The sequence below is a fragment of the Desmodus rotundus genome, chromosome 11, assembly GCF_022682495.2.
Source record: "Desmodus rotundus isolate HL8 chromosome 11, HLdesRot8A.1, whole genome shotgun sequence".
Taxonomy (NCBI): Eukaryota; Metazoa; Chordata; class Mammalia; order Chiroptera; family Phyllostomidae; genus Desmodus; species Desmodus rotundus.
In genome coordinates this window covers 6,484,141-6,499,820 of record NC_071397.1, presented here as the reverse complement: position 1 = coordinate 6,499,820, position 15,680 = coordinate 6,484,141, and the positions used below count along the sequence as shown (strand labels likewise).

At 44.1% G+C, this 15,680-nt stretch overlaps 1 protein-coding gene across 1 annotated transcript in view; it reads right to left on the bottom strand.

Annotated features, from left to right (window-relative positions):
- Window positions 1–15,680, bottom strand: part of DNAH8 (dynein axonemal heavy chain 8) — a 288,603-nt gene that overhangs the window by 21,151 nt on the left and 251,772 nt on the right. Inside the window, exon 88 of the mRNA XM_024557808.3 lies at window positions 14,480–14,640. Coding sequence (XP_024413576.3) covers window positions 14,480–14,640 — 161 coding nt within the window. The remainder of the gene's footprint in view (window positions 1–14,479; window positions 14,641–15,680) is intronic.

The window sequence follows — 15,680 nt, the reverse complement described above, 5'->3', positions numbered from 1 at the left end:
CTTCCTAAGCAAGGACGCGACATGACCAGATAGGAAGTTTTTTGTCGTTTCTGAACTCCTGATTTACCACCTATTAACATCACGTAATTTGACTGTTTGGGGTTACTGGTTTGCTTGTAAATTGTGTCCTGGTCCACGTGTAAAGCACACATCTCCTTTCATAGGGGATAGAGGCAAGTCTAAAAGAAATTCAACGAATGCTTGAGATTAATTATTTAAGTAATTTTTTATTTTCAATTACAGTTGACATATAATATGTATTTTCAGGCGTACAACATAGTGAATATAGTAATTTGTTTCTATGTTTTATTTCCTTGGACACAAGATAGGCCTTTGTGATATGGCTGTATGTGTCAAAACTTTAAAGGGCAGACCTTCAGTCCAGCCGTTCTACATCTAAGAATTCACCCCAAAGAGAGAATCAGACTTTCCATTTCTGACAGTGTAGTGCAATTGTTACCCTGAACAACAAATCCTGAAAACAACTACAAATGCTGGATAAGATAAGAAAAACATCTGTTTAAAAAATACATTACTGAACTAGCAAGAAACTAAGAAATCCTCAGTGTCCAACACAATATAGAGTGAAGCCCTGACTTGTGAGGCTCAGTTGGCTGGAGCACTGTCCCCCAAAGCAAAAGGCCATGGACCCGATTTCCAGTCAGGGCACATGTCTAGATTGTGGGTTTGGTCCCCAGTTGGGGGAACGTACAAGAAGCAACCGATCAATGTGTTTCTCTCTCACATCAGTGTTTCTCTCCCTCTCTTTCTCCCTCCCTTCCCCCTATCTAAATACACACACACACACACACACACACACACACACACACAGCCTGTCCAGAAAAAGTCCAGCCATTGTTAATATAACAAGAATAGTTTTCATGACATCAGTATAACCTGGAAGCCAAGGACAGTGGACTGGAATGTGCATGCATGAACAATGATGACTTCACTGTACTGGTCAGTGGGGGCAGTAGACGCTGTTGAGTGAGCATGTGTACTGTGTGGCCATCACATTCAAAATGACTGAGTGAGTAGAGCAATGAATCTGCTTCAAATTTTATGTTAAGCTTGAACATTCTTCTGCAGAAACTATTTGGATGATTCCGAAGGCCACAGCTATGGGCAACTGGTGATTGGCAGCTTCATCACAACAACACGCCCACGCATGCATCACATCTTGTGCAGAGGTTTTTTGGAGAAACTTCAAATCATCCAGGTGACTTAGCCCCCTATGGCCCAGATTTTCTGCCCTACAACTGCTGGCTTTTGCCAAAACTAAAATCACCTTAGAAAGGGAAGAGATTTCAGACTATAGATGAGATTCAGGAAAATATGATGGAACAGCTGATGGAGATTGGGAGAACTCTGTAAGGTCCCAAGGTGCCTACTTTGAGGGCACTGAGGCATCACTGTCCTATGTACAGTGTTTTTTGTGTCTTGTATCTTCTTCAATAAGTGTCTTTATTTTTCATATTACATGACTGGATACCTTCTGCATATATATGTTCAGAGAGAGAGAGAGAGAGAGAGAGAGAGAGAGAGAGAGATATCTGGAATGCAGAGAGATAAGCCCTGGGGGCATCAGCTAGTCGCTGGTGTTCTTGAGTTGCTCTTTGGATGGTTAGATGGTACAGTGAGAGAGGAGGTAAGGGATAGACCCCAGGTGGAAAATCTAATAGGAAACTCCTACATAAATCTGGGCCTCATAGGGCTATGCCCTTAATGTAAGGGTAAACTAGAAATAACCAGTCAGAAGGGAATTGTACATAAACTGATCTATCTAGCTTGGTATTGGGTAGGAAAAAAATCTTTCCCGAGAAGTTGTAATTCACCAAGTTTGTGATATTCATTAACATTTATTCATATTACCTATGTGATTTGAAAAGCTTCAAGCCAAAAGTTTATTTTAAGATGGTCCCAGGAAGTCCCAGGTGGCACATGGTAGAAGCAGACACAAATCTTCCCTGGAACAAAAATCTTCGCTCCAAAACCCAACCATTAATTTCCAGAAGACACGAGCTCACAGTCAGAAGTTAGAAAACTCATAAAAAAACAAGGAGCTATGAGCACGAGTTGGTAGAAACAATAAGAAGCAGAACCAGACCTGCAAGTGTCTCAGACAGTGCATTTTCAGATGTACAGTGGATTTTTACTATACTGAAGAATTCAAAAGGTGACTGAAAATATAAGTATGAAATAGGAAACTACAAATATGAATAGCATATTTGAAAGAGAGTCAAATAGAACTTCTGTGAATTATTGATGCTGCAACAAATTACCACACAATCTGTGGCTTAAAACAATACAAATTGACCATCTAACAGTTCCATAGCTAATGAGTCTAACACAGGTCTCACTGGGCAACAATCAAGGTGCCAGCAAGACTGGGTTCCCTTCTATAGGCTTTGGGGGAAGATCCATTTCCTTGCCCACTTGAGTTGACTTGTTGGCAGAATCCACTTTCCTGCAGGTGTAGGTAAGAGGTCTCCAATTCCTTCCTGTCAGGTGAGGGTTGTTCCCAGCTTCTAGAGGCTGTCTGCATTCTTTGGCTCACAGCCCCTTTGGCAAAGGTAGACTAAGTCCCTCTCCTCCTTTGAGTCTTTCACCTGCTTCTACTGCATCTCTCTAACCCAGTCTTCTGCCTCCCTCTTCTGCTTTTACAGGTTTATGTGACTAAATGGTGTCCATTTGGATAATGTAGGGTAACATCCCCATCTCAAGATCCTTAAGCTTAATAACATTTATAAAGTCCTTTTTATACTTAAGGTCACATATAGGTTCTCAGGGTTATAGGATATGGATATCTTTGGGAGTCCATTGTTTTGCCTGCCGTAACAGTTAACAACGGACTAAAACAGCAAATTAAATAGTGCCAAAGAAAGAATGATGAAACTGGAAAAGAGATCTGAAGCTATTATCTAGAATGCTTCAGAGGGAAAAATAAATAGAAAATATGGAAGAAAGGTTGAGAGACACGTAAGCTAAAGCAATAAGCTCTAATATACATCCCAGAAAAGTTTTGGAAAGATAAAAGAGGGAGAATTTAAAACTGAGGAAATAATGACTGAGAATTGATGAAAGATTTGAGTCATCGAGTTGAAGAAACTCAGTGCATCATAGGATAAACAAACAAACAAAAATCCAGAGTTAGACATATCGTAATGAAACTGTAGAACACAAAAAAATAAAGAAAATATCTTAAAAGCAGTCAGAAAGAAAAACAGGTTGTCCAGAAAGAAATGACAAGTAGACTGACACCCAATTCCTCAAAAGCATCAACGAAAACCAGGAGAAGATGGAATAATGTATTCTACCTACTAGAATAAAATAACTACAAACATGGAATTGTATACCAGTCAAAATGACCTTTCAAGAATGAGGGCAAGACAAAAAACTGAATGGACATTTCACCAAAGAAGCTATAATAATGGCCAATAGTACATAAAAAGACTGGTAGGAGGGGCAGATAGGACTCCCAGCAAGGTGGCAGCTAAAGGACCAGGGTGGGTGAGGCAGCAGCTGGTGGCCTGGGCAAGGCAGTAGCTGGCAGATCAGGCGATCCCACATTTGTGTGGGGATAAACCAGGGGGAACAACTGGGGAGTGAGACAGACCACGCAACCCAGGGTTCCAGCGAAGGGAAATAAAGCCTCAAAACCTCTGACTGCAAAAACCTGTGGGGCTTGCTGCAGAGGGAGAAACTCCCAGCCTCACAGGAGAGTTCACTGGAGAGGCCCACAGGGTCTGAGAACGTACACAAACCCACCCACCTGGGGAATCAGCACCAGAAGGGCCCAATTTGCTTGTGGGTAGTGCAGAAGTGACTGAAAACCACTGGAGCTGAGCAAGCAGCATTGTTTCCTTTGTGACCCCCCCCCCCCAACATACAGTGCAGGGATGTGGGTTGCCCCACCCTGGCAAATACCTAAGGCTCCACCCCTTACTATGTAACAGGTAGTAAGACAAAATATTATGTCCCAAATGAAAGAACAGATTAAAGCTCCAAAAATAGAACTAAGCAATGAAGAGATAGCCAACCTATCAGATGCAGAGTTCAAAACACTGGTAATCGGGATGCTCACAGAATTGGTTCAGTATGGACACAAAGTAGAAGAAAAAATGAAGGCTATGCAAAGTGAAATAAAGGACAATATACAGGGAACCAACAGTGACAGGAAGGAAACTGGGACTCATATCAATGGTTTGGAGGAGAAGGAAGAAATAAACAGTCAACCAGTACAGAATGAAGAAACAAGAATTCAAAAAAATAAGGAGAGGCTTAGGAACCTCAAAGACAACTTGAAACGTCCCAATATCCGAATCATAGGGGTGCCAGAAGGAGAAGAGGAAGAACAAGAAACTGAAAACTTACTTGAAAAAATAATGAAGGAAAACATCCCCAATCTGGCAAAGGAAATAGAATTCAAGGAAGTTGAAGAAGCTCAGAGAGTCCCAAAGAAGTTGGACAGGAAGCACACACCAAGGCACATCATAATTACATCACCCAAGATTAAAGATAAAGAGAGAATCTTAAAAGCAGCAAGAGAAAAGGAGACAGTTACCTACAAAGGAGTTCCCATAAGACTGTCAGCTGATTTCCCTAAGAAAGCCTTACAGGCAAGAAGGGGCTAGAAAGAAGTATTCAAAGTCAGGAAAAGCAAGATGACTCTTCCAGCAAAACTACCATTTAGAGTGGAAGGGCAGATAAAGTGCTTCCCAAATAAGGTAAAGATAAAAAAGTTCATCATCACCAAGCCCTTATTTTATGAAATGTTAAAAGGACTTATCTAAGACAAAGATGATGATCAATACTATGAATAGTAAAATGACAACAAACTCACAACTATCAACAAGTGAACCTAAAAAACAAAAACAAAAACAAACTAAGCAAACAACTAGAACAGAAACAAAATCACAGAAATGGAGATCACACAGAGGATTATCAGCAAGGAGGTCGGGGGAGAAAGGGGGAAAAGGTATAGGGAATAAGAAGTAGTAGTATATAGAGAGGGGGAAGTTAAGAATAGTGTAGGAAATGGAGAAGCCAAAGAACTTATATGTACGACCCATGGACATGAACTAAGGTGGGCAATGCTGGTGGGAGCAGGGGTGCAGGGCAGAGGGGGATAAAGGGGAGAAAAAAATGGGATAACTGTAATAGCAGAATCAATAAAATTTATTAAAAAAAAAAAGAAATTTGGCCAAATTGGAAACTAACATTAGAACCTGATAGGGGTGTTTTTTATTCAATGTCCTCCCTAAGCTAAAGTAAAACTAGGCGCACAGAGGGAAAAAGGCAAATTAAAGATTATGTAATTAGACAGGTTGCCAATAAGGTTCTTTAAGTTTTATCCCAAATCATTTTTTTTTAATTTTTATTCATTGATTGAGAGAGAAAGGGGGAGAAGAAGAGAGAAAAAGAGAGAGATTGGCTTCTTCTTGTACGTGCTGTGACTGGGAATCGATCCTACAACCTTGGCATATTGGGACAACACTCTAATCAGCTGAGCTATCCTGCCAGTGCTTAACCCAAATTTTGAGAGCAGCTGTCCATCCCTTACACCCCTTTGTGAAACCAGAAATCCAGCTCTAGAAGGAACTGAAACCCACCTATGTTTATCACCCCCACTTCCTAAGACTAAAGAAAAAGTGGGACATTAGGGTGTTTTGAACGTCCAAACTGCTCCTGTGGCTCCAAGACTCCCTTACGAAGGAAAAGCACATCGTAAGGGCTTTATTCACAAGTATACATATTTTTAAATCTGAGCCATCTGAGCAGATCGGTTTACCTGATTTATATTTCAGCTGATCTTTTCACACTAGAGTTCCCTTTACAGTATTCGTTTCATGGCTGAAAGATCTCTGTGTCTCTCTGTACGTTCAGGTAGGTTGTGGTATTTTCTACATCTGATGGAATTGTTAATATTTTTAAAGCTCTATTAAATTGTCTTAAGCAAAAAAAAATAGAAATAAAACGTTGAAACATAAGTCTATCAAACATGCACACAAAAACATTTCGGCAAAATGGCACTAAGGGCACGTGTAAGCCATTCCTGATATTTTTTTTTTTATCATTACTGATCTTTGAAGTATGGTGCTATCCTAGTTTTTAAAAATCATGTAAGTAAAAGAAAAACACTGGTAATAGTATCCTGTGCTGACCCACATCTGCCCCCTTTGATCACAGTACAGGGTGGGGCAAAAGGAGATTTACAGTTGAGAGTCCATGAAACCCAGTTTATTCTTGTGTTGTTATTTTTTAATTATCATATTATTTCCCATACGAACAACCGTAAACCTACTTTTGCCCACGCGGTACATAGTAATAGCTGGTGTCTGATAAACTAGCCGACGTGACAACAAAATGAAGTTATCAACAGCCAAGGATCCACATGTTATTACACAACAGGAATTTACTCACCGATGTGAATGTGGATGTGGCTGACATCACTCCCTGATCTCATCCTAGTGCACGGTGAAGGCAGACTACGAGGATGAAGTGCTGTGTTAGAGCCGACAGGGGTGTCACCATCGCTGACGTCTTGCGGAGAGCCACGGAATCCCAGGCAAGCCTGGGTGTCGCCGATTCTCTGACTTTACTGTGAGCTCTGTGTACCCAACTTTCCAGTGGCTCCCAGGCACTGTTTCTTAAATCAAACCACTCCCACACTTAATTTGTGCTCATCTTCCCTTCTCTCTCACCTGAACTGTTCCTTGTCCCATGTCCTTCAACAACCTCAGTGGCTTCGCTCAGCTGCCCGACCTGAGTGAACTTCAGAGATGGCCTCCCCCTTGCTGTCACTCCCCAGCTCTTGCTGGTTTCCCAGTTCTATTTCCAAATCATGTCTAGCATCCATCTAGAAATTTCCAGCATTCTCATCCTCACTGCCTTTAGAACCGTCACAGATTCTTTCACATGACACCTCAAATCTTCAAAAGCCAGTCTCCGCATTTGCATCAGCATCATTGTCAGCTTACTTTTTTCTTCAAGCCCTTCCCTCACTGGGCTCTAGGCACATTGAACTTGGTTTCCCAAACGTGCCACACAATATTACACCTTTGCGCCCCTCCTTAGAGAGTTCTTTCCCGTCTGTGCCCTCATGTATGTTTTTGCACTGTGCTAAAGTGTTGTATTTTTAATTGTATGTATTTAAGGTGTACAACTTGACGACCTGATACGTGTACACATCTGCACTGTTCCTCATCTTCCTCTTGCCTTGCATGCTGTTCTTCTTGCCCCGGTGCTGTGGTCACTTCCGCCCCACCCCTCTCCAGCCTGGGAGCTCCCGTACTGCCGTTAAGGCACAGCTCAGATGCGGCCTCTCTCACTCACTAGCTACTTGGATCCCTAAGCTGAAATGTATTGCTCCTTTGCCTTCGTTCTCATAGCAATGTGTGTGTCTCCTGACTTTAGAGTCTACCACACTGTGCTACATACCTACGTGCCGTTCATTTGTTCTTCCCTAACAGCTGACGAGCTCCAAGGGCAAGGACTGTGTCTTACCAACACCTAAGTTGGCTAGGGAGTGACTTCTCACTAAATACTTGTTTGTGGAATTGAGGCCAATTGGCTTGAATTTTATTAAACCTCAAATATAAAGAAGAGCAATTCTCTGATATTTAAAGGGTATGAACATTTAATTATTTGTTTCTTCTTAAGGTAACAGTATATTATCATTACTATTTGTCTATTTCTCAGCATATATATATATATGTACATATATATATCAGATTTTTCAAGGTCAAAGAGAAGAAAACAACAGTAAATTTCCATTCATACTAAGAAAATCATCATTTATTCTTCCTATCTGTTCTAACTAGGTATAAAAAGGGGGAACGACCCCATTCCTAGGATTCTCAGGCGCTCTCTCGCTCACCTCCAGCTCGAATCCTCTCTGCAAACGCTCTGCACCAGTGGCTGGGAGCCAGCAGCACACACTACTGCAGACACAGCCACCCCGCTCTGGGCCAGCCCAGCCACATGCACCGGCATTCCAGGGAGGGGCCCGTGGAGATGCTGCTGCTGCTAGATCTCACTGAAGAAATCACTTTCATGGTGGGCCACTTAATTGAAATTTTTAGGTGATTTAAAAACAGTCCTCAAGACACGGCTATGGGGAAGAATTGCTGAAAAACTAACCCATTTTGCCTAAGAGCTGGACAAGCTCCCCTGATCATCTCCCAATCAGCTCCCGTGAGACACTGAATGCCACGGGTGTACAAATTCCATTTCATTTCTTTTTCCACGATGTGATTTGAAGTTTGCAAAGACGGAAGAGGCAGAGAAGCCTACTTAACTACCTACAATGGAGAACTGCAGATATCTCTATATGCCTAAAATATCCAAGGGCTTTCAGGAAAACTGTCCCTGTAAATAAACGCTTTGAGATGAAGAGAGAGAACGATAATACTCTGTTTGCTTTGGTGCCGAGGTACCTCTAGAAGAAACTTCCCCTTGAAGTAAATGTGGGAAGAAGCTCATATCGGTCTTAGAGCTTGGCGGTTTGGGGGAGTCACCTAGGTCATCTCCAGCGGGTAGTCATGGATGACATAAATGCGAAGTAACTGAAAAACACAACTGTCTCTAAAATAATTAACTATCTAATGAGATACTGATGCACTATCATGTCCAAATCAGCCTAGACTTATATAAATCTTTGCACACAAAACATCACGTGCAATGAGCGTAATTTTTTAAAATCTGAAACTTAGCAGTGTCCGCTAACATTAAAAGGAATACAATTAAATTCAGACTGCACAGAAATGAATATAAAAGTTGTAATAAGACATTTGATAAATTCCAGAAGGTAGAAAATATGCATCACCGTTAATGAGAAAACAAGTGAAAATAAATAACTGTTTTTGACATTGAGATAGTTCAATTTGCAATGTCCTTGGTACCTTATAAATCTAGATAATAAAACTATTAACTCTGCCTAGTGATTAAACTATGCATTTTTATGGTTCCTGTCACCAAAGTACCTAAGCTCTTGGGAGAGACTGAACTTATTTTAAAGCGTTTATTCAGCTTGGTTTTCCTCCTCTACTTCAGGGATTCTGCATTCTTAGCAAGGATGGCAGGGAGAGACTCGTGGTCCCCCCTCCCAAGTCTCCCTCTCCTCTCTCCTTTGTGGATGCCAACGCCAGAGCACAGGTTCTGATACGCGCGGACACAGGTTCTCCACCACGGCCAGTTGCAGCCCTGGAGGCGATCTGGAAGCCAGAGTGCTTTCGAATGACCCGGACGGTCAGGTAAGTGAGCAGGGTCTGGGTAGCAGCGGCAGTCATATAGATGCAGCCAGTGTATCTCAGAGAGTCTCCCCTTCGTGGGTCTCCAACGGTTACCTCTGCACATGTGCACTCTGACCTCTCACCTGGGCACCAGTCCCCATTTCGCTCCCCACTCAGATGCATCCCACTGTCTTTCCTACCTCAACATGCCCCACGCAGGACTCTAGTGCTCCTCTAAGACACGGCACCCAACTCCTCCAGCATCTCGGCTACCAGACCAGAAGACACCAGGGGAACCTTTGATTACTTGTTTTAGTTCACACAGGATGTGGGGAGTTATATCTTGCTGGAGTGAGAAGGATGTACTTGGGAGAAGGAGACCAGGGACAGATTTTAGCTAGGAAGCTGTGCCCGCTATTCCCTACTGCCTCCTGGAGGCTGGTGAAGGAACAGTAGGGGTTGGAGTACAGCCCTCCCAGAAGGCTCAAACACCAGGGTGAGGCCCAGATTCTAGCTATCAGATATTTCAGAGCCCAGAGGACAGAAGGATCAAACCTAGGACAAAGCTTACTCAGAGACCGAGAAAACAACCACAGGCAGAGCTGTAGAACAGAGCCTACTGCCTGAGCAGGAACCAGAAAGGGGCCAAGGCCTCCGGGAAGAGGAGAGCAGAGGTGGGTGCGGAAGACCCTACAACAGACCAAGTGGGAAGTTAGGAAAAATGAGAAATCAGAAGAGAGGGCCACAGGTCTCACAGGCCAGCTAGTTGTCTCCAGCAGAAAGGGCCCGCCATTTGAGGCAGAGGTCGAGCGCTTTTTACTTCACCTCACTCAGTGTGGTGGGGCTTGCTGATCTGACAGCCTCATCTGGGAAAGACAGCTGTGCCGTACACAGCATGCCTGCCAGCAATGGCTATAAGCCCGTGGACAGAGTTAGGAAGAGAAACTTGCCAAAAGACAAAGAAGGTTTGCCATGCCCTCTCTGCGCTGCAGGTAGCAGCAACAAATGAATGAAAAGCGTAGAAGGCTCCCAGCCACTGCCCTGCAGCTTCACTCCCCCCTCTGCCTCACATCGCCATCCCTAGTTACAGCCGGCAACATCACAGACAGGGTCTCCGAGAGGGTCGAACAGCCAAAGAGCCATTAACTGCCTGGGAACGTGCTCACTTTCACTCAAAATAAGAGAAAGTAGATTAAAACTATGCCGAGGCAACATTTCTCACTTGTTACATTGGCGAAAATTCAAAACTTCGCCCATGCTCTGTTGATAAGACTGTGAAGAAACAGGCATCTCACGTTGTTGGTGGAGCGACAGCCCAGCCCAGTGCAAGGGAATTTGGCAGGATGCGCTAGCCCTTGATCCAGCAGTCGCACCCATAGCAACGTGCCCTCAAGACACATCTCCGGCAATATGAGAAACCATGAGCAGGAGACCATTAATCGAGGAACTATGTGGAATAGTGAAGTCCTGGAAACAACCCTAAATGCCCATCCACGGGGGCCTGGATGAATGGACCATGGTACACATGAACAAGAGAGGGGCGTGCACCTGTAAATAATGAGAAAGGCATCTAGGAACTGATGTGGGGTGGTTATATATCTGGAGACAGAGAGGGAGAGAGTGTGGCAAATTTGTTTAAGAGAGAAAGGGTAGTAAGAGTACATAGGCACGTGTGTGTGTGTGTGTCTGAGCAAGAAGAAACACATGGAAGATAAACCAGAAGCCGATGCATTTGGCTGGCCATAAAGAAAGGGGGAAGCGGTTGGAAGTGAGACTTCTCTAAGAACACCCTAGTATCTAGTTGTGACTTTCAGCCATGTTCACGTTTTACACAATTAAAACCATCAACAACGATGGGAAAAAACCTAAAGTGTAATACAAATGAAAACAAATGACCCCTGGCCAGGGGGCTCAGTTGGTTGGAGCGTTGTCCTGCACACCGAAAGGTTGTGGGTTCAACTGCTGGTCAGGCGCACGCCTAGACCACGGGTCTAACCCCCAGTCGGGGAGCACGCAGGCGGCTACTGACCAATGTTTCTCACACTGGCCTCTCTCTGTCGCTCTCTCCCTCTTCCTCATTCTCTGAAGGCTATAAAAACATATCCTCAGGGGAGGACTTTTTAAAAAAGTTTAAAAAACCCACAAATGTACCTATGTATCAATTGACAGCATAACCAAACAGAAAAAAATCTGAGTGACATTTGAACATGATACTCTGTGCACCCTCAGTGGGATTTGTTCCAAGGGCAAAAAGAACAGCAGAGAAAGCTGGACCTGAACTTAGGACATTTGCCTTCGGTAGAGCCATGGGTAGGGTTATTCAGAACAAGTGAGCAAACACAGGGTCCGGCAGAAGTACGGCCTGCAGAGGTGGCTGGTGGGGTAATAATATGGCTGCAGTAATTTATAGTTTTAATTTGAGCACTTCATCTAAAATGTCATATGGTGCGCTTGAGTGTGATATTGCTGTGTTACAGGATTGCGTGCTTATGATTTTGTAATAAAAGATTTTGCAATAAAAAGGGGGCGTTATTTGTGCTGGATGCCGCATATTGAAGTTGCTGGGAACCAGAGTTCTCACCATGGGAGAAAGGAGATAACAGTTCGGAATGAGGGAAGACAAGGAACAGCTCTGAGGTTTATAATTGGAATTGGAGTTTTTAGTATTAGCTTATGACGTTTTAAAAAGTACATATTTCCCGGCTCTGTCCACTGAGAGGGGTTACAAGCGTGCATGTGTGTGCTCACACACACACAAGCAGAAATAAATGTGGTTATATATGGGCATAGCTGCAGATATTTAAAAAGAGGTTTAAACATTGAAAGAGAAAAGGCAAATGGAACCAAATGTTAATAGTCAGTGAGTCTCGGTAAAGGGTGTATGAGTGTTTACTGTGTACTTGCAACTTTTCTGAGGGTTTGTAATAGCTCAAAATAAAAGTCAAGGGAAAAATACTTTGTCTCTCTGTGGCTTCACACTTGAATTACATTTTAGTTGCCCTGGTTTGGACTCTTTCGAGCTCTGGTTTATCTTCCGTGCGAGCCGGTGCCTGGAAAACTGCCTACGGAAATCCAGGCACAGGCACACCGTTAACGAGGACCCTGCCGTCCTCGTTAAGTCAGGTGAGACGGCGTCAGCTCCTTCTGTGTGCTCCTTGTGCTCCCCGGCAGGGTCTCACCGCACATGACAGGGTCAGACTTCCAGGAGCCAGCTCTCACGGCTCCTAGGCTCTTGCCAAGGATGGAATCAATGTTCAGAGCCTTCCTATGTGCACCGCCTCGACTGCTAATTTACAAGTGCATTAAAACTTCATCGGTCGTTTTCCCGCCCACTCACATTAACTCGTGAGATCTTTCTATAGATTACCCCCATTCATCAGATCCTCCACACTCTGGAAGAATTTAGTATCTCTGTCACATTCAACAAATATTCGCTCAGCATCAGGCCCTGGTTAGCACTGGAGGAACAGTAGTGAAAAGAGACCAACGTTTCAACATAATGGAGCTTATGTTAAATGACGGCAGCCAGACAACAGCGAACAAGTAACTTAATACAGAGTGTGTCAGTTGATGATAAAATCTATAGAAAAAAGCAGACAAGCAGGATAGAGTCTGAGGTAGGGGTTGGTTTGCAGCCAGGGAAGTCTTCTTTGACATTTAAGCAAAGACTGGAAGAGGTGAAAGGGGAGCCTCAGTGTTATCTGGGGGGACGCACTTGCCAGGAAGTCAAGTATCCAGTGGGGAGAACCTCTGGCCTCTCTGATGACAGGAAGCCGGCAGGAGCTGGAGCAGGGAGACAACCAGTGAGGGAGGGGGCAGAATGAGACCTGGCTGAGGCATGGGGGCAGATGGAATTATTGGGCCCTGTAGGTCACTTGCAGGTCACTGTTGGTCTTTGACCTTGACTTGGAGTAAGACAGGAGCCTGCAGAGGGTTCTGGACAGAGGAGTGATGTGGTCTGACTCACATTTTTGAAGTCTCAGCTAAAGCAAAACTATTTCTCTGTTTTCGCTTTCAGATAATGTTTAAATTGATTCACAAATGGGTCCCTGAGGAACTCCTTTTATTTCTTCACTTTTTTCCTATTTCCAGCTAACTTTATGACAGCTTTTATTCTTTAAATAACAGCTAGAGTCACCACAAAAGAGCCATCAAGTTTTCTCATGGGGTCTGAAGGGAGCAGTAGCCACGTGTCATGCCCGCCTCTTTGAGGATGAAAAGAACAGGAGAACACTAGAGGAAATGGGGAAGTTTGCTTCAACATGGGAGACGAGAGGCCAGGATGCCAAGCCTGGTGGAAGGCTGAGGTGCATGTTCAGGGGTGGGAGCACACGTGGACTCCAGGGCTGCCTGGCAAGGGCAGAGAACCAGCTGGGGACGTCCACTGCAGATGCATTCCTGTCTCAGCCAGGATAGCTTAGAATCTACCCAGTGAATCTTGGTTTCTTTCTGTGCCCTAAAACCACTCTCCTAGGCATAAGCTTATGCCCATCCAAGGGGAATCTGAGCTGGGGCTTCTTGGAGTCCTCTCTGTGGAGCTGGTGGTCCTGTGTTCAGGTGTGGACTTCAGAGAGATGAGGGATGAGACCCTATCCAAAGGAAGGGTCCTACTGGGGGCTCGGGACTTGGATGCATTTCCTATCTCTTCACTCATTGCCTCTTGCCCCAGTGACTGGAGCAGGGACCTCAGGTAGAGCTGTGACACCCAGCCTTTCCCCACTGGCTCTGTCTGTGCCCTGTGCTCACTGCATTGTGCCCACGGTGGGTGGTTAGTGACAGAAGGATGCCAGTGAGCACGTGAGTGAGCGGGACCATGAAAGAGAGAAGATCAAGCAGAAACACCATCTGCATCCTCCTCTCTCTACCCTCCTGGCCCTATTAGATTTTGTTTATTTTTAATGGATTTTTTTTGAAGTAAGAGGCAAGGAGCTGGAAGACTACAGTCCTATCAGTGGAGAGCATCAGTACCAATAACACCAAATGGTTTTATGACACCCCAGAGAAGTAATCAATGCATAAATTAGAGCTTTAACGTTGTCATAAACTCCGGAGCATCAGGATTTAGTGAGGGAGAGCAGCCAAGATATGACAAAGTTGTAATTGGGGGACAGAAAGTGACGCTATTTTTCACAATAAAATAAAAAATAGGGAAAGGAGAGAGATTAAGAGAGAAAATGAAATGCACAGTCTTTGCCAGGCTGAGTTACAAATGGCTCCTTCAACTTTAAAAAATGCCAGGAACTTACGTGATATCAGCATTTGGGTGAAGTCCAAAGACTTCGGGGTTGTCTAGGGAGGGCAGTGACTGGATGTATTCAAAATACTGGTCCAGGGTTTTGCATAAAGGAATTTTATATCCAGTATAAAAATGGAAGGACGGTTCAAACATCTTCTCACTGAACCAGACCTACACGGGAGAGAAAATAGAAGAAATAAAATCGATAAACATCTAAATGAAAACTGCTATTGTAAAAGAGGAAGGGTTGCCTTACTTCCATGTTAATAGTTTTTGATATTGAGGTTGAAAGTACCCAAACACAGCCACTGATAGAACAATGAGCGCACTGATGGAGAACAGAGAGAGGCCACAAGACAAAAACAATGAAGCCCCTGCCTCTGTTTAACAGCAAAGAAGATACTCGCTAATGGTGGGGAGGGGAGAGCCAGCCTGGCAAGTCTGCTCGCTGCTCTAGGGCCTGGACGACCCTCAATCCCACTTTTGACGAGGAGTGGCAGTCCTACAGAGTAGATGAGGCAACAACCACACACACACACACACACACACACACACATACACACACACACACACGACTATCTGGCATTTTCAGTGCCGCCCTTCTCCCCCAAGCGGGGCTTGGGCTGTGCTCAGTGCGGCTCACAGGGGTGCTGAGCACTGCATGAAGCCAGGGAAACTTCTCCCGAACCTCTCCCCTCCCACCCTGAGCCGGAGAGCTCCCTCTGTTAATTAAGTTCTGTCCTTGGCCACAAGAAGCAAATGTATCCAACCACCTTATTGTTCGCCTTAAGGACATCGTTTTCTCATTCCATATGAACTGATTATCTGTAATGTAACAGCAAGAGAACAAATATATACTTGGTGTGAATAGACTTATTCTGAAGAGGAAAATAATGATGCTGAATGCCTATGAGCCAGATTTGAGGCAAAGACTTTAGTATCTAACAGAGCAATTTTCCTGGTCGGAAGGGCAATAATGGGAAGACAGGAGGGGCAGAAATGCAGGCAGGATGTCTGAATCACTTGGGAGGACTTGGCGTGGAAAGAGGTGGGGGTTGTGCCTTAGTTTGGTTAACCACACCTTCTCTAATATCTTTCCTCCAGCGCTTCTTCCAGCTCTTTTTAGGTCCAGTGATTACTCTGAATATGAAACACCCCGTGTACCCGATCTCTCTTTTGCTTTATTTGTCACACTTCTATCCTATTCAAGT